Source organism: Clarias gariepinus, chromosome 27 (assembly GCF_024256425.1).
Source record: "Clarias gariepinus isolate MV-2021 ecotype Netherlands chromosome 27, CGAR_prim_01v2, whole genome shotgun sequence".
NCBI lineage: Eukaryota > Metazoa > Chordata > Actinopteri > Siluriformes > Clariidae > Clarias > Clarias gariepinus.
Window position 1 is genome coordinate 17,565,878 of NC_071126.1, and position 17,397 is coordinate 17,583,274.

Consider the following 17,397-nt stretch of genomic DNA (forward strand, 5'->3'; position numbering starts at 1 on the left):
AAAGTTTAAGGAGATGTGCTAGGCAGACAGACAGACAGATAGATTGATGATTGTAGTAATATGTATAGTGTTAGTTGTGGAAGCTGTCATCATAATCGTGATAGCTGTAGTATTAGAAATAGTTGTGACAGTGCTATGTTCACCGTCTTTTTATTAACCTGTTTTAATGTGTGTGCAGACTCTCAGGGAAATGAGTACGACCTAACTGACCTCAGTCTGGATGATACACCCTACGTTCCCTTAGACACGTCAGACCAGGCCAAGTCTCAGAAGTTCTTCATCAGCGTGTGTAAACCTCTGCCATTTGTTCAGGGCTGCCCAGGTAACTCATACTTGGACTACGATTAAATTCTGTATGTGTCTGCTTACGTGCTAAAAATGAACTGCGTATTTACATGGAAATATGATGTTGTAGGAAACCAATCAACCACTGGGTGGCATGCTGCAGCAGTTTATTTCAGGTTGACTTTCCAATAACGACGCTTTAACAATCATTTGCACACTTGTTTGCCCAATTTGGACACACACTGCGGACTTACTCAATCATATTGTGCACTCTTTCACACTTCTTGGACTGTTTTCAGTATATATTTTCATATTCTACTTTTAAAATCTTTTATCCACTTTATTTTTTATACCTATATTCATTTTATTTGTAGTTTTCATTACATTTATTGGGGACATTAAAGAAAGAAAGAATGTAATCGAATGGGGGGGGGGGGTACATGTTTCTTTACTATGCATATTACACCGTAAAGAATTCCTCTAGTATTTTGATTCCTCTGGCATTCTAACAGTTTTTATTTATTTATTTAATATAAAAAAATATAATAAAAACACCTACCTGGTTTATAATTGACTTGAAACCAGGTTCTCAGTTTTATATAATCATTAGTGTATCTTCTGCCTTTGTGCTTTTGTATTAAAATTAATAATATTGACTATTTTGTCATTGTCAGGTGGAGTGATAGGAGCGTGCGGGCTGTTTAATGGCCGAGGCGTGAACCTGGGCCACGTGCAGTCCAGCCTGCAGGCCAGCTTAGACGGCTCCATCAGCATCGTCTATCAGAACGGGGATAAGTGTGGCTCGCAAGGGCGTTACTCGACACGCGTGATCTTCCAATGTGACGATAGCCCTGTAAGCAGCATCAGTCTGTTTGATTCATCTATTATTTCCACCTTTTATATTTGTTTCCTATATGGGATTTCCTAATTCTTAATAAATCATAAAAAGAAGCTTAGGTTTTAAATTCCTGCTCCGTTGCTGTCTGAAGGGCTCACCCATGTTTGATCGTAAGGACGGCTGTGAATATGTCTTCATCTGGAGGACGTCTGAGGCTTGTCCAGTTAAGAGAGTGCAAGGTAGGATTTATATCCCAAACAATTCAAATGGATTTAAAACTTGATCTTCAAAAGGACATGTGTCTCTTCTGTAAAAATGGTTTCCATGTATGCATGTGTGTCTCCTTTCTGATCCTACCGTAGACCGCCTTTTGGTTCTGTTTATATCACTTGTGTGCAAGTCTAAGGGTTCAGAAAGGTCACTTCCATCTTCAATTTTTTACAATCGGGCGGGCGGAGATTAATAGCAAACAAATTCCATCTCGAGTGGATGAGATCGGGATTAACAGTCATGTCTCGCATGTATGTCTATTGCTGGTACACATTTTTGTATGTGGGAAAAAAAAAACATAATCAGTAAAAGAAAAAGCTTCTCTGTAATAAATGTACAACTTGGTAAATTTGGAGAACAGTCAAACATTTTTAGAAATTAAACGTGAAAGGATAGGCTGAGATTACGTCACCTGTGTACTGCGATCCAATTTTTCCTACCGCTTCTTAATAAATATATTTTCTAATTTTGTTCCATCAGGTACAGACTGTAAGGTGAAGGACCCCCGGAGCGGGTATGAATTTGACCTGACTTCACTATCTGGGACGGATTATGAAGTGAAGAGCTCGCAGTATGACTATCACCTTGCTGTGTGCGGCCCTCTTAAATCGATAGTTTGTGCACATGGAACTGATGTCTCCTCCTGCCAAGTCGAGGATAACAATCACAGGATTTCTGGTCAGTACAATTGTTTTAATTATTTTTTATGTTATTTAATTATTTTATCATCCAGCTTATTTCTGTAAATAAATTTTCCCGATGATTTGGATATTTTACTTTACCCTTTACAGGGCTGGCCAATCGAAACTTAACATTTGACGACGGCATCATAATGATCAACTACACACACGGGGAAACCTGCCACAAGATTTATAACCGATCAACAGCTATTTTGTTTTCCTGTGACCACGGAAAGAATCCGGTATGATGTTAATCGAACTGTATGGGATTATGGGATCAAGCTTGCTGGATCAACGTTTCTATTTGCTAAGTGTGTTTTTTTATTATATTTATTTATTTATTTTTATTATGAATTTTTATAACGCAGGGGAAGCCAGCGTTTATTAGAGAGACAGCAGACTGCACCTACTTGTTTGAATGGCACACTGCTTTGGCCTGTCCTCCTTTTAAGACCACCAGCTGCTCCTACAAGTGAGAACCACACGATTTATTCTCTCTCTCTCTCTCTCTCTCTCTCTCTCTCTCTCTGTCTCTCTGTCTCTCTCTCTCTCTCTCTCTGAATACATGCAACAAATATTACATATATCATAAATATTGATATCTAATAATATAAAATCAACTACAACACAAAAATACAAATTTATTTTTATTTATTTCTTCATTAACCAATATTTTTACACATAATTTTTTTCAAAGTATTTTCTCTCAAACATTTACCTGACAAAAGTGTTGGCACCCCTAAAGAATATTGATTGCAGAGGTTCTTGTGGTGATTGTTAAAGCTTTATGAATACTCGATCAACATATTTTACCTCAACACACACAAGTTGCCTATGCCATGAGGTTCAGATTTTGCTGTAGATGGACATACAACAGAAAAAAAATTGTGCTATTTAAGTGGCGTCTCATCGCTGTGTCCGAATCGCATCTGTTTTTCAGTGACGGCACTGGATACTCGTATGATCTGTCCCCCTTGGCCCTGCACAGCAGTAACTGGGTGGTCCTTCCTCAGACCGGAAACAAAGATCAGCGCTACTACATCAACGTGTGCAAGTCTCTCGTACCACAAAGCGGTGAGTCAGATCTATCTGTGAACCTCCTGTCTTAATATGAGGTAAAGGATAGAAGTTAATACAAGTCCAGTGTAACTTTAAACTTTATTCGTTATTCAAATTTGAGCTGTGTTTAAAAAATAATTATCTTTACTGGATAAAGTTGGTGCCCTTAAAAACAAGACATAAAAAAAGCTAAGAGTTTATTTCATGCAATAATTTTTGTTTAGGAAGTATTTCTGTTGTACCTTTTTTACCATTTTTTTTTTAACCAATTGTACGACTTTATTTATTCTTTACTCATACACCAAACATACTTGTTGTTGCATCATTTAGTCATGGGTTGCCCACTTTTGTTTTTTTGGGTCTAAAAGTTCTTCGACTTAGCATAAGAAGTTTTCTAACTTTTTTCCCCCTCATCCTGTTCGTGTGTCAGGTTCATGGGGCTGCCCGAGCAGCGCTTCAGCGTGTCAGAAGACCGGCGACGAGTATGTAAGTCTGGGAGAAGCTCAGTCTGAGCCACAGTGGGAGGACAACGCGCTGGTGCTGAAGTACACGGATGGAACAAACTGCCCGGCGGGCGACCGCAAACGATCCAGCATTATTCGCTTTATATGTGATCACAGCAAAGTGGTGAGACAATAATGTGTAGCACATACACACAGACATATTTTATATAAAGGGGGTCAGCGCTGAATTACCTTGAGAAATAAATCACAATTTAAGATGATGTTTTAGAACGGTCTTTGTTAAAACAGATAAACCTGTTTTGGGCTAAATGCTTCAATTAAAATTGTGTGTAAAAGTGTGTGAGAAGTGTTGATAATGGATAAATGTGTGTGTGTGTGTGTGTGGCTGGCTGGCTACCTGCAGGACTCAAAGCCCACTCTAATCACTGCACTAGAAGACTGCGTGTACAGCTTTGTGTGGTTCACAGCAGCAGCGTGTCCACTTAACAGCACAGAACACGGCGACTGTAAGGTCACGAATCCACGCACAGGTGAGTCCTTCAGCGTCCTTTTACAAATGCTGTTTAGACGTTCTACTTAGTTTTAATACAAATAGGGTGGCTGATAACATAGCTATGTTTTCATCCATTTCTTATACATAATGTTACCTATATGTAGGCGTTTTCGTTAGTGAGCGTCCCTGTTCTTCTCTCCACAGGGCATCTGTTTGACCTGAGCTCGCTCACCCTGGAAGATGGATATACAGTCTACCATAGCATAGACGTGAGGAGGATGTACCGCCTAAATGTCTGCGGCCCTGTTAAAAACACCGGCTGCGCTGCTGAAGCAGGTGACGCCCCCAAAGTCAACCTTAAATAAAACCAAAGATAAAATAAGATTCCCAAATCCATACTGATAGGCTTGTCTGTACTGCAGGAGTGTGTATCAAAGACACTAAAACAGCTGTGAACGGGGGATCGTCTAGCAGGAAGCTGGTCTATAAGGACCAGGTGGTGGAGCTGACCTACGAGGGCGGAGACGTCTGCGCGGCCAATCCGTCGCTCAAATACAAGAGCGTCATCAGCTTCATCTGCAAGTCGGAGGGAGTTGACGCCAGCAAGCCCGTGCTGGTCGACTCGGACAAGGACACGTGCACTCACTTTTTTTCTTGGCACACACCACTGGTCTGCGAACAAAAGGTACTACAGCAGCAATCCGTGGTGTGGTAAAGTTTTTTTTTTTTTTTTTTTTAAATAGCGGGTTAAGGAACAGCTTCAAAGATCTAAAATGTAACTTAGATAATGCATTACAAACTTAATAACCATGGCTTTTAGCGTTTTTACAAAAAGTTAATGTGGGTCCAGGCACAAACCAACCACTCCTGGCTTGAAAGTAAAAAAAAAAAAAAAAAAACAGAAGCCAGAGGCTCATGTACAGCATCTCCACAAAACGCCATGTACTGTATTCCCGCCCCCACCCCACTCCCACTCTTGTAAAAACTGAAAAACAAGCGATTAAGCTCACTCTCCCTGCTTATCTCTAAAGCTATACATTTACCAAGTCCGCTATTTGCTGATCTCTCACTAGTCTGCAACTTATGAGGACAAGGTCATGCCCGGGTGTCCTTTTTAGACGTCATGCGCTCGTTTGAATCCCGTCAGAGCTCGTGTGCAACATTTTTCCTAGGAATTAAAAAAATATAATAAAACGTGATCTGACTTTAAAGGCGTAACTGGTTAAAAGAAGACATGATTAATTTTAGGATTGTGAAATCAGCTGGAGTTTAAACCCTTCCGGCCCAAATAGAATTTTAGTTTGGAGTAAAATGAAAGTAATATTTTAATGTATTAAAAATATTTTTTAAATGTATGTCCTCTTTTTCGAGTAATTTTCGACGCTTAGTGTTTACTTGATACATCCTAATAACTGCTCAAAGTCATTTATCTGGAATCAAGATTTAATAATTTAACATCATTAATGGAAATTTAAGTTTCCAGTGAAAAGACTTGTTCACTGTGGTTTTAGTAAATATATGAGTTGTGAGTCATGCGCTGAAATGTTTCCGTTTTTGCATGTGCCTAATACATTAAGTATAAAATGCAGACATCAGGACGGTTGGTGACCTTAAAGTGATGATGTCGGTGAAAAGAATAGTAGACTGCATATTAGCCAGAATTCCTAAAGTATAATGGATGATGAATCTAAACTCTGACCTTACATAAGTCAACTCGGGACACTTCAGTTATTATCTTTAATCAGTTATGATTCAAGACTATGGCTGTGTTTACTATTGCATACCCCCTAAGATGTAACTGCTGCATTAGCTGGGCCTTGCCACCACCTAGCTTGAAAATTATTGGCACCCTTGGGGTAAAAAAAAAAATAATTAACTGAAATCATTTGATTTTAAGAACCACAAACTCCTATTAAATATAATTAATTTACCTAAGTGATTTAATGTATTTTTTAATGGTTATAATGGAAAATAGTTTACTATAATATAATTTACCTAATAATTAACATTTTCAGCTCACTTTGTATGCCTACTTTATTAACCTGTCTACTCTAACACTCTCACGATCATGTCGCCTGTGTACAGGTGAGGTGCTCGGTTTGGAACAAAACCAACCTGATAGACCTGAGTCCTCTGATTCACCTTAACGGGTACTACACCGCCACAGACGAGGACACGGGCGAGAATGCAGACCAGAGCAAGGACACGTCTCGGGTTTTTTACATCAACATCTGCCAGCCTCTAAACCCCATTCCAGGGGTCATGTGTCCTCCTGGAGCGGCCGTGTGCATGGACCCTCCTAACGGAGACCCTATTGTAAGTTAATTCAGTTACATTTCAGTTACATATGATTGTATCACTTAGTTCATGAGGATCTCAACAGAAATGCCTTGCTTTAGGGTTTTGGGTTCATCTGAGCAATCTTGGTAAAATTATGTTTTTTTAATTTTTATTTTTCCAGGACATCGGACATGCAACCTCCCCTCCTAAGTATAACTCCGCCACTGATCAGGTATCGATCTTTCCTTTTTTTTCTTACACCAATGTTATTTCCTTATACAGGTAGTCCCCGACTTATGAACATTCGAGTTACGAATTTCCGCAGATACGAACAGACTACGATTCTAAAAAGATTCGTCGATGCGTAGATCAAATCGAGGAGGTAGTTTACGTGTATTGTACCAAAAATACTGCAGTGCACCAGACACCAATATTTACAATTATATACAATATTCTCAGTGTGTAAGTGAATGTATAAAATGTCTAAAGTCTCGTATATTGTATTTGTGTGGGTGTGGGAGAAATGAGTCATCGGCTTCAATGAATTAGCCCAGGGGCATGATGATTAAAAAATGTCTAATAAAAAAAAAAATAATAATAATCCTCAAGGTTCACAGTTCAATACAGTGGAAAACAGCTCTGAGACAAAGAGCTTTCCGTCGCAATTTAAAGGCGCAGAGACGGATATGTTACAGTTGACGTGTGAGATTCATTTTAAGTTCAAGTGGATTGGTATGCTTTACATTGTATATTTGTGTCAAAAGCGCATAAGACTCAATTTGTCAGACTTTGTCAAAACAAATCCGACTTGCGAACATGCTCCTGGAACGCAAGTCAGAGACTACCTGTCGGTTTTTTGTTGTTGTTTGCTAAATGTTTTTTTTTTTTTTTTGTTTGTTTGTTTCTCTCCTTTTTATGACACCAGGTGCAGATTGATTTCACCAGCACAACACAATGTAAGGCTAATACCTCCGTCAAATACACGTCCAGAATCCTCTTCACCTGTCAGAAAGACACAGACTTGGTAAGTTACTCCATCAGCGTCTTCATCATCCATAAGCGTCTCGAACCTGGATAGCCCTCAAGCTTTCTTTTATGATTTACAGGGCTTTCCGGAGATGATGCGTCAGCTGGACTGCATGTACGTGTTCGAGTGGGCGACTCCCCTGGTGTGTCCGGAGACGGTCACCGCAGAGGGGTGCAAGCTAAAAGTCTCTCAGCTGCAGTACACCTTTGACCTTGCACCTCTCTCCAGAGACGTCCAGGTAGCCGTCCGTGTTCACATTGTACATCGGTGTTTGTTCATTCTTACGCCTTTATCTAAAACCAGTTGAAACCAGAACCTTGACCATTTCACCATTAGAAGGTTAATAATAAGCCATAATTCAATAAGCAGCAAGCTATAAATAGATCAAAAACATTCACAGTCATTCAGTAAATGACAAGTCACTTGTCACACATGTAGTTTGTTTCTTGTTGGCATGATCTGTCCAGAATTTTTTTATAATCTGTTTGAAAAATCAGTTGTTTTATCAACACTTAACATTAACTAACTGTACACTTAGAAGCAGCAATCTTTTTTTAACAAATATTTACTTTACTTCTCTCTCTCTTTTTCAAAAATACACATTTAATGACAATTTGCAAACTATGTTTTTTTTAAGTCATTATTCCATTCACAATAAAATGCACAGTATTCTAGGTATAAACCAGTTAGTTAGTTAGTTAAAAATGTATTTATTACTACAGTGCCTGTAATATAAAACAATAGTTATTACTGTATAAATATTTTGTGCATTTGTGTGTTGTGTAGGTTACTGCTTCCTCCGGGACGTATAAGCTGAATGTTTGTGGGTCTGTAACAGACAAGACGTGTAAGAAGAGTCCGGTGTGTTTGGTGTCCGGCGCTTCGGCTTTCTCGTTCGGCCTTAACCAGGCCATGACTCTGAACTACAGACGAGAGGATCAGACGGTCATCATGCAGTACGGAGGCGGAGACCTCTGTCCTCCAGGTCAGCTTTGTCATACCAGATGCTTTATACCGTGTGTGAGAGAAGATCTCCATGACAGGATAATAAAGAGCTTGTGTTAAGAGTTTAAACTGGGATTGTCTGTGACCTGTGTAAATCAGTGACTAGAGCTCTAGGAGAAGCCAATATTACAATCAAAACATTACTTTATTAGCCAAAAAAGAACTCATTAGATTTAGAACTACCTTGCTTTTTTTTTTTTTTTTTTTTTTGCTGTAGTGACTCCAAGTGGAAAGTTGTGCGTCTTTCCCTTCACCTTCTTAAAAAAGCCCTATTATCAGTGCACAGAGGACGGCAGGACTGATGGCAGGAAGTGGTGCGCCACCACAGCCAACTATGACCAGGACATGCAATGGGGCTTCTGTTCTAATGGTAAGATGTGGTGCTCTTGTGTACAAGTATTGGCTGTCCCATTGGTACTCTTTTTGTTTTTCTTTACAAAAAATTTTTCTGCTACTTCAATATAACTGACTATTTGTTCAGCTCAATGAGCTGTAAAAGTCTACTGAGTTTCTGAGGGGCCCAAACTCTCAGGCATCATAATGGCAGTAGATTCCAGCCTGTATGCTGAGTTTTTGAGTGGGTTAAAACCTCCAAAAAACTCTGTGTGCTGGGAAAAAAAAACAAAGATGGCCCTTCACACACTAGGCGACATAGGGCTGGTGTCATAGTGCCTGGGGCCCTAATAAATTATAAAAAGAAAAATTTAATGTCTACAGTATACATACAGTATATATTTTAAGCTTATAAACTCATTTTGGTAACATTTGTAAATATTATAAATGTTTAAGTTTATAAAGTGTATAAATTAAGCAGGACAAATTACAGACTGTACAGTAAGAATTATAAATGCTGAGCGTGCAGTTTTTTCTCATTTGTTTTAAAATTGAGCAAACAAGAACAAAACATGAAAACAGGAAGTATACAACGTTGAAATCAAATACATGTAAAACTGATAGGAATTACTTTAAAAAATATTTTTATTTTATTTACTGTACATTTCAAAAGTCAAACGTGACTCCAGCATGACTTAAGTGCTGGTGTAGGATTTTAAATAGCTGAAAAGTATAAATGGAGAAATAAGACATGTGTCACAGATGAGTGTGGAGTGACACAGGTCCAGCCAGACAGTTTTCAGCAGGAAGTGCGAGTTTTAGAATCCTTTTTTTTTACTTTGCTTAAAATAACCCTTTGTATTAATATAATACCTTAAAGATTGTTCACGTAACAAAAAAAAAAAAAACTTTTCATCTTTCAGGGACCTCCAAGAGGCAATCGACCATCTTGTTCACGTGTGACCGCACAGCGACCCACAGCCAACCCCAGCTACTTAGTGAGACTCAGGCTTGTTCCAGCACCTTCACGTGGAGCACTAACGTTGTCTGTCCTCCCAAAAAGATGGAGTGCAAACTGGTGAGCCAGCACCAAACGTACGACCTGCGCACTCTCTCTTCTCTCACCGACCCGTGGAAGTTCGGCAACGACAAGAACGACGCGTAAGGAATTATTATTATTTTTTTATTTTTTTCAGTTTACAGCAAATTATGTTGAATAGATCACAACTTTTAAATTAAAAAATACATTTACTGATTTAACCAAAAGCTTACACAGCACTCCTACCTCTCCAGCAGTTAGTGCTGTTTTATAATATGACTAATAATAATGGCTACAACTTTTATGGTTCGTTTCTCAAACTCAAATTCAAACATTAATATAATAGTATAAAGGATGCTTTTAAAATGTAATTGCAGGTTCAACTCATTTAGTTTTAAATTAATTTAGATTGCGTGCCTAATTTCTAACTCCAGGTTGCGTTTTGTTTGTTGCGTCAGTGCTAGTTTAAAAAAGAAAATATCGCCTTTGTGTTGTTTTGGACCTTGCTGACGCAGACCTGGAAACAAAAGTTAAAATTTCTAAATACTTTGCATTAATCAGTAATAAAACTTGGACGCTAAACACACAAAAGTCTAAACTTTTTTCGGCCGCATATTGTTCTACAGTTACTACGTGAACCTGTGCCAAGAAATCCACAGAGGCCTGAATAATTGTCCGGAAGGATCCGCCGTGTGTCGCAGACGCTCCAGTGGAAAAACAGACACCCTGGGACTGGTATTTACTCAGACCATGGGCTTAAAGGGTCAGTGGCCTTTAGAATGTATACCCAGATTAAAAACATGTCTGAGAAGAGGGAAAAAAAAAACTAAACATGTTGTTGTTTTTCTTCTTCTCCAGATGGAAAGATACAGGTGAATTACACCATGGGGAATAATGTGTGTGGGAATTCCAGACAAGCCAAAACCATCGTCCAGCTGTCTTGCGGCAGCACCATGGGTCGTCCGAAATTCCTTAAGTGAGTTTAGTTACAGTATGTGGAAAAGCATATGGAAAGGATTAAACACATGCATCAATTGTGAAGACTTTTCTTAATCATTTACAGTTTTTAACACGCTTTTACGAAGATACAGTAGGCACCAGAAAACTTTTATAATCCTTTTTTTTTTTTTTTAAGTACATGTGAATAAAATCTAGATCAGTGAAAGAGAAAGGACAAGGTGCGCACATGCTCTAGTGGCACATTCATTCCCATGGTGCTTTATTTACTGTAGATGAACTTTGACCTGAACTTTTAGGAACCCCAGATAGTTCATGAATAAAAAAACAAGAGTTGGTCCTTAGTAAAGTTTTTTTTAGTGAAGAATTAGGTATTATTGAATATGGCGTACGCTGTTGCTTGTTGCGATTTTCCAACACCTGACTGAAGATGTATTTACCTCAACATTTGCCTTTAGACGTCTATTATAAGTGAGTTGGTTGAATTAGGTGTGAGAACAGCCGCACTACATCGCCTTTGGGTGGGGAGAAAACAACAGGCTTTTCCCTAGCTGAAGTCCATCCTACTTTTTAGATTCATAGTCTAAATTATCCTCTCAAGTATTTCAAGACTTATAAATTTGCAATAAAAAATGTCCTTTCCCATTGATTATCAGCGTCATCCAGATCACTCTTTACACACCTGCTGGAGATGCATTTTAATACCAGATGTGCATCTCCTTTATCCACTTTTTAAAACTTTGCCTCTGTCTCATCACCTGAGGAAAAAGGCAGTCACGGCATTTACATTAACCTGAGACTCATCGCTGTTTTGTCACAAATAATCTCTCATGGTTCCTCAAATGTCTTGCTGTCTTTTAAGTGGGCGCTTATAACAGTGATTACGAACCCTCCTCTGGTTTGTTATAAAGGCACAGAAGCATTAGGCGTTTAAAAGCTATGCTAGTATCATGTCTATATTTTTACAAGTAGCTATCCAGCAACTCGAGCAAAGTGTCGCATAGTCTCTATCACATGGAGTTAGCTAAAAGACTGAAAGACTGCCATCACAAAGTTTGTGGATATCATCCCTCATTTCAGCTTTGTTCTCTGGTAAAGGTTTTAGAGCGTTAATGTCCTACTATGATTTATTGTGTATATTGTGTGTGTTAAGGGAGGATATGGCAACCTGCGAGTTCTGGGTGGAGTGGGAGACTCGAGCAGCGTGTCCAGTGAAGCAGCAAGGGGAGCAGGTGGAGATGGAGAATGGCACCATTAAAGTTCCAGAAACTGGTGTCTTGTTTAACCTGGGAGATCTCTATTACAGGTCAGAGTCTGATTTTTATATATTTTTTTTAACTGTTATGCAACTAAATAAATGCAAACTGGTATAGCGGATGAAAGCAGAATAACCTTGTGTACCTTTACTGGATTATTATGAACCCCTCCGCCACTATGTTTCTTCATCTAATAGCCCGCACAAAGCCACAGGAGACATCAGACCCAATGGTGACAGCTACATCTATCACATCCAGCTATCAGGCATCACAGACCGATCCCTATCCCAGTGCCTAGGCGCTAAAATCTGCCAGGTGAAGAAAAACGCCACTTACTGCAGACAGATCGGCTCCTCCAGCAAGGCCAAGTATTACATCAAAGGTGAGACATGGACGTCACAGCACATGAGTTTCTCCGGACTTAATATTATATTAAATATAAATATATTTAATCTGTGTTCCTAAAATTATATATTTTTTAGGGGACAGTTTGGACGTGCTGGTGCCTTCGGAGTCCGTGTGCGGCCGTGACAAGACCAAGACCATGTCATCGGCCATCTTGTTCCACTGCAAGCCTGAAGCAGGAGTGGGCATCCCCGAGTTCCTGCTGGAGACAGACGGGTGTCAGTACCTGTTCGTCTGGCACACCGACAAAGTCTGCAAACTGTTGTAAGTTCCACTGCAGTCTCAATATTCAAAATATTATTGTATAAAATACAACCATGATCTTATAACGGTTTTTTTTAAACATTGTTTAACATTTAACATTCATTCCTTTTTTCTTTTTTTTCTCCCTTCCCTTCTTTATAAAAAAAGCACCATGAGTCCACAGGTTAATGACAGCCAGGATGCTGGATTATCAGGGCGGAGTCAGGCTCTGGGCGTGGTGCTAACTCTGCTTCTGGTGGTGCTTAGCATCTGTCTGCTTGCTCTGCTGCTTCACAAGCAGGAGAGGAGGTATACACGCACTCTCAGATACACACACATTGATTTTCATCATTTCTGAATTTCTAGTGCTGATTATTTTTTTTGTATGATTTTATTTTTAGGTGGTTTTTTCTACAGAAACTCACCAGTTGCTGCAAACGGAGAAATCAAGTGTCCTATAAATACTCCAAGGTAGACGACATATAGCCGGTTAATTCGGGTATCGGGTAACATGAACGTTTGCGTCAAAATTCAGAAACTTATATCGGTTAAAAAAAAAAAAATCAGCATCAACTGTTTATAATAAATTAGTCGTTATAAAAATGACTACAGAATATGTTTATATACAGTGTATATAGTTGTGCTCAAATGTTTGCATGCCCTGAAAGAAAATGTTAAACATTGGCATTTATTTGGAAAATATGACTGATTAATGGAATTAAGGAGTGCATGCAGAATTATTACAAAATACTGCTGCATGCCGTCATTAATACCAAGGGGGTTTAATAGATGATATTAACAACTAAAGATATACACACTTTTGCACTCATTTCCTCATATTCTTTATTTTGTGTTTTTCTTCATTTTCATTCCTCATGTTTTGTTTGATTACGCCATTCTGTTATGCCTTACATATGGACTTAAGTGACTATAACAAATAAAATAAATTTGTTTTGCATTCTCACTCATGTTTTCTTTAAAAAAAAAAAAATTTTTTTTTAAAGGGTACACGTCTTGCAAATTCTCCCAAGGTATGCAAACTTTTGACCACAACTGTGTGTGTGTATATAGCGAAAGAGAGAGAGAGAGGATTGCGCAAGTATTTATGCAAGAAAGTTTGCATTTAAAAAACGAAACATATTTTGACAGGACTTTTGTCTTGGACTTGCTGTATTAGCACTTCAGTGTTTGCTTAGTTTCTCTATCAAACTCCAGAGGAACTGTATTTTTTTTCTTTGTTGTTATTTTTTATGATGACCACTTTAATGTAATAAATGACTAATAGTTTAGTTTCTGATAGCAGAAATAAATTGGGCATTTGACAGTGGAAGAGGTGAATAATTATGCGGCTACTTGTTTATGCAACTCTATCATTGTTAAACTATTTTGCAGACTATATTGAGTTCGCCTCATGCATGAATATCACAATAAGTTGTCTAGGTTCATGATCTGTTTACTCTTATTTTAGTGCCTGCAAAGTGTGGAATTTTTATTCATTTATTTTTATTCAATATTGTTTATTAATAATTATTTTATCCCTCTGCGGATTTTGTAAGTTCGCCCACTTGCAAAGAAATGAAGGGTCTATAATTTTTTATAATATCTTTATTTTCAAGTATCGAGACGGAATATCAACCAGAAATCCATAAAAAGCACATGATACACATGTCAAAAATTTATTTGCATTTCAATGAGTAAAATATGTATTTGATCCCCAAGCAGACCATGACTTGTTACTTGGTGGAGAAAGGTAAGGTAAGATATTTCTCGTAGTCGGTTCCAGGTTTGCACTCATCTCAGGAGGGATTTTGGTCCACTCTTCTCTAAATCCCTAAGGTTTCCTGCCAGCCGCTTGGTAACACGAAGTTTCAGCTTTCACCATAATTTGTCTATAGAATGAAGGACTGGAGACTGTCTAGGCCACTCCATATTGCGCTTCTTCTTGAGCCACTTCTTTGTTGCCTTGGCGGTATGTTTTGGATCATGGAGGTTCTCGTCCAAAATTTTACAATACACTGCCCCATCTTTCGGCCCCTCAATGCGGCAAAGTCCTTTGGCAGAGGAATAGATCTAAAGCATAATGTTTCCACCTCTGTTCTTGACTGTAGTGATGGTATTCAAGCATTTCACTGCATATCGTACTGTGTATGACTGTATGTGGCAAATAAAATTTGAATGTGGTATTCTTAGAGTCATAGTCAGCATTTTTCTTCCTTCAAAGATGGCGAGTTGAGTTGATGCCAAACTGTTCAGTGCTGTGGTCTGATCTAACCACAGTACTTTCTTCCAGTCCTTTAATGTTCATTGGCAAACCTCGGACGACCCCGTACATGTGCCTTGTGGAGGGGTACGTTATGACCGACGGATTTCAATCCATTGCGGCGTCTTATGTTACCAATTGTTTATTGACTGTGCTCGCAGCTGCCTTGAGATCATTCACAAGCTCCCTTCGTGTAGTTCTTGACTGAACTGATCCCTCACTTTTCTCATGATTGTCCCTACCCCATGAGGTAAAAACTTGCACAGAGCTCCAGAACGAGGCCGATTGATGATGATATTTTTTTCCATTTTCCAATAATCCCTTCAACAGTTGCTTTCTTTTCACCAAACTTTCAGCTGGTGGTATTGTTGCCCATTCCAGCCTTGTGCAGGTTTACAATCTTGTCCCTGAAGTCTTTTGACATCTCTTTGGTCTTACCCATGGTGGTGAGGTTTGAATGGAACATTGAGTTTCTGTGGACAGGTGGCTTTTATACACAGTCATTGTAAGGAGCACCTTCTTTAATTTATCTAAGGTGCTCATTAAATTATTTTTGTTGCTTAAGGGGATCACAATTATTACACTTACTGAAATGCAACTCAGTTTGTAACATTTATATAATGTGTTTTTTTTCTGGATTTTTGTTTGATGTTTTGTCCTTATCATAGGTAAAATAAACCCATGATAAAAATTACAGACCCTTTATTTCTTCATAAGTGTTCAAATTTGTAGGGGATCAAAAAATTATTTTTTCCCCTCTGTATTACAATCCTGCACTGATAATTTTGTCTAATTCTGCTGTGTCCCAGGTGAGCATGGACGAGGATGCCTGTGAAGACGAGATGGAGTGGCTGATGGAGGAGGTGGAGACTCCGGCACAGACGCCTCATGAGAACGGTCACATCACCACCAAACCGGTGAGCGCGGACGCTCTGCGCTCCTTCTCCCTAGACGAACAGGACAGCGAGGAAGAAGTTCTGACCATCCCCGGAGTCCGGGTCCACTCTGGACACGGCCCCGGTTCCTCCTCGTCCTCTCGGTTCCTGAAAAAGAATGAGAGCGATGAGGATCTGGTGGGGCTGCTGGACGAGACAGGAAAAAAGAACACGTCCAAACCGAGCTTCAGACATATGAGGAAAGCACAGGGAGACCCAGACGACAGCGACGAGGACCTCCTTAAAGTCTGATTCCTGTCATGAACTTCTGAACGTCCCTCTAATCTCGCTCTGCTCATTTATTTGATTTTGGGTTGTTTTGTTTTTTTTGTTGCTGTTTTTTAAAGGGAAGTCTATTTATATCTGTTCTCTGCTGTTCTCTGTTATCAATGGACAGTCGATGCCTTGATGATGAAAAAAAAATCATTAATTGTTTGTCTCTTTTTTTTTTCTTTTCTTTCTTTCTTTCTCTGCGCTGGGTCGATTTGATTATAAATTGATTTGTACAGAGGTGAAGTTCTGTATGGAGAAACAAAAAAGATGATTTATGATCAGTTATTTAATTCCATGAGTTGATTTTATGATTTAAGTTCAATACATCTCACTTATTTCCATGGCAACCAGTAGCTAGTCATGAATACGGGAAATCCTGCATTAGAGGGTTGCAGTATTTTTGCACACAGAGCCATGAGAAATCATATTAACATCTTCTTGTTGTTTTTGTTTTGTTTTCACACAAGATAAAAAAAAAAGTCTGCCTCATATTTAGCCTTTTAAAATCAAAACCATGTGGAGTAAAGGGACGTCTCCTGCATCGCTTTAACTCCCCTTGTTGCCATAAAAGCATGCTGTATAACTCTTACACAGAACCTAGGCAGTGTTTTAATGCAAGGAGATCTCTCTTCTCCGCCACAAACTTACAGAACCTTTTCGTCTCAGTCTTTGTTTCGGCTATTTCTGTTTTTCATGTGTTATATTGTGCATTTTAATAATTGTTGCTTTAATGTTTGCGGAGTTATGTTGAAACAAAAAAAAAAATCACGCTTATGATGCACACTGGTTAAATTTCACTTGCACTGAGAGTGATGAGGGTTAAAAAAGGTTAAAGTATGAAATTGTGTGATTTTGGCCTTAGACACAAGACTGTGATGCATGTGGTGTTTTTTTTATTATTATTATTAGTTTTTCTGCAATCGTAGTCTTGACAAAGTAGTACGATTTGATCATAAATCTACTTCCTGTCCTGGAGTGGCCCTTTCATGATGTGGGACGTTAATACTTCACGCTATGTCTGAATGGTTTTGTGATTTGCAGAAAGATTAGTGATGTGGTTGAATATTAGCTCACGGTCATCACTTTTCTCCTTGCTGTACACATAAACTGGGTACGCTATGTGATACTCGGTATCACAGACAGAGCTTGTTACTGATGGTCCTGTTCATGCCAATGTTTGTTTGTTTTTTCCTGATTGTTTGCTCATTTGCTCCTTTTTTATTATTTTTTTATTTTAAAATGTTCATCCTGAGACATTACATTATTTAAATAAAAAAAGAACGGCTGGTAAAATA

The 17,397-nt window shown here is 38.7% G+C and overlaps 1 protein-coding gene across 1 annotated transcript in view; it reads left to right on the plus strand.

Moving 5' to 3' along the window:
• The window catches only part of igf2r (insulin-like growth factor 2 receptor), a 40,871-nt gene extending 23,474 nt beyond the window's left edge, over window positions 1–17,397 (plus strand). The window contains exons 23-48 of the mRNA XM_053488584.1: window positions 179–322; window positions 960–1,138; window positions 1,275–1,362; window positions 1,874–2,071; window positions 2,185–2,315; window positions 2,442–2,545; window positions 3,014–3,147; window positions 3,563–3,759; window positions 4,000–4,126; window positions 4,294–4,425; window positions 4,512–4,774; window positions 6,175–6,405; window positions 6,551–6,601; window positions 7,295–7,393; window positions 7,476–7,634; window positions 8,183–8,381; window positions 8,619–8,771; window positions 9,658–9,895; window positions 10,400–10,536; window positions 10,632–10,749; window positions 11,884–12,036; window positions 12,184–12,368; window positions 12,469–12,655; window positions 12,803–12,943; window positions 13,036–13,105; window positions 15,704–17,397. Coding sequence (XP_053344559.1) covers window positions 179–322; window positions 960–1,138; window positions 1,275–1,362; window positions 1,874–2,071; window positions 2,185–2,315; window positions 2,442–2,545; window positions 3,014–3,147; window positions 3,563–3,759; window positions 4,000–4,126; window positions 4,294–4,425; window positions 4,512–4,774; window positions 6,175–6,405; window positions 6,551–6,601; window positions 7,295–7,393; window positions 7,476–7,634; window positions 8,183–8,381; window positions 8,619–8,771; window positions 9,658–9,895; window positions 10,400–10,536; window positions 10,632–10,749; window positions 11,884–12,036; window positions 12,184–12,368; window positions 12,469–12,655; window positions 12,803–12,943; window positions 13,036–13,105; window positions 15,704–16,081 — 4,196 coding nt within the window. The 3' untranslated portion in view covers window positions 16,082–17,397. The remainder of the gene's footprint in view (window positions 1–178; window positions 323–959; window positions 1,139–1,274; window positions 1,363–1,873; window positions 2,072–2,184; window positions 2,316–2,441; window positions 2,546–3,013; window positions 3,148–3,562; window positions 3,760–3,999; window positions 4,127–4,293; window positions 4,426–4,511; window positions 4,775–6,174; window positions 6,406–6,550; window positions 6,602–7,294; window positions 7,394–7,475; window positions 7,635–8,182; window positions 8,382–8,618; window positions 8,772–9,657; window positions 9,896–10,399; window positions 10,537–10,631; window positions 10,750–11,883; window positions 12,037–12,183; window positions 12,369–12,468; window positions 12,656–12,802; window positions 12,944–13,035; window positions 13,106–15,703) is intronic.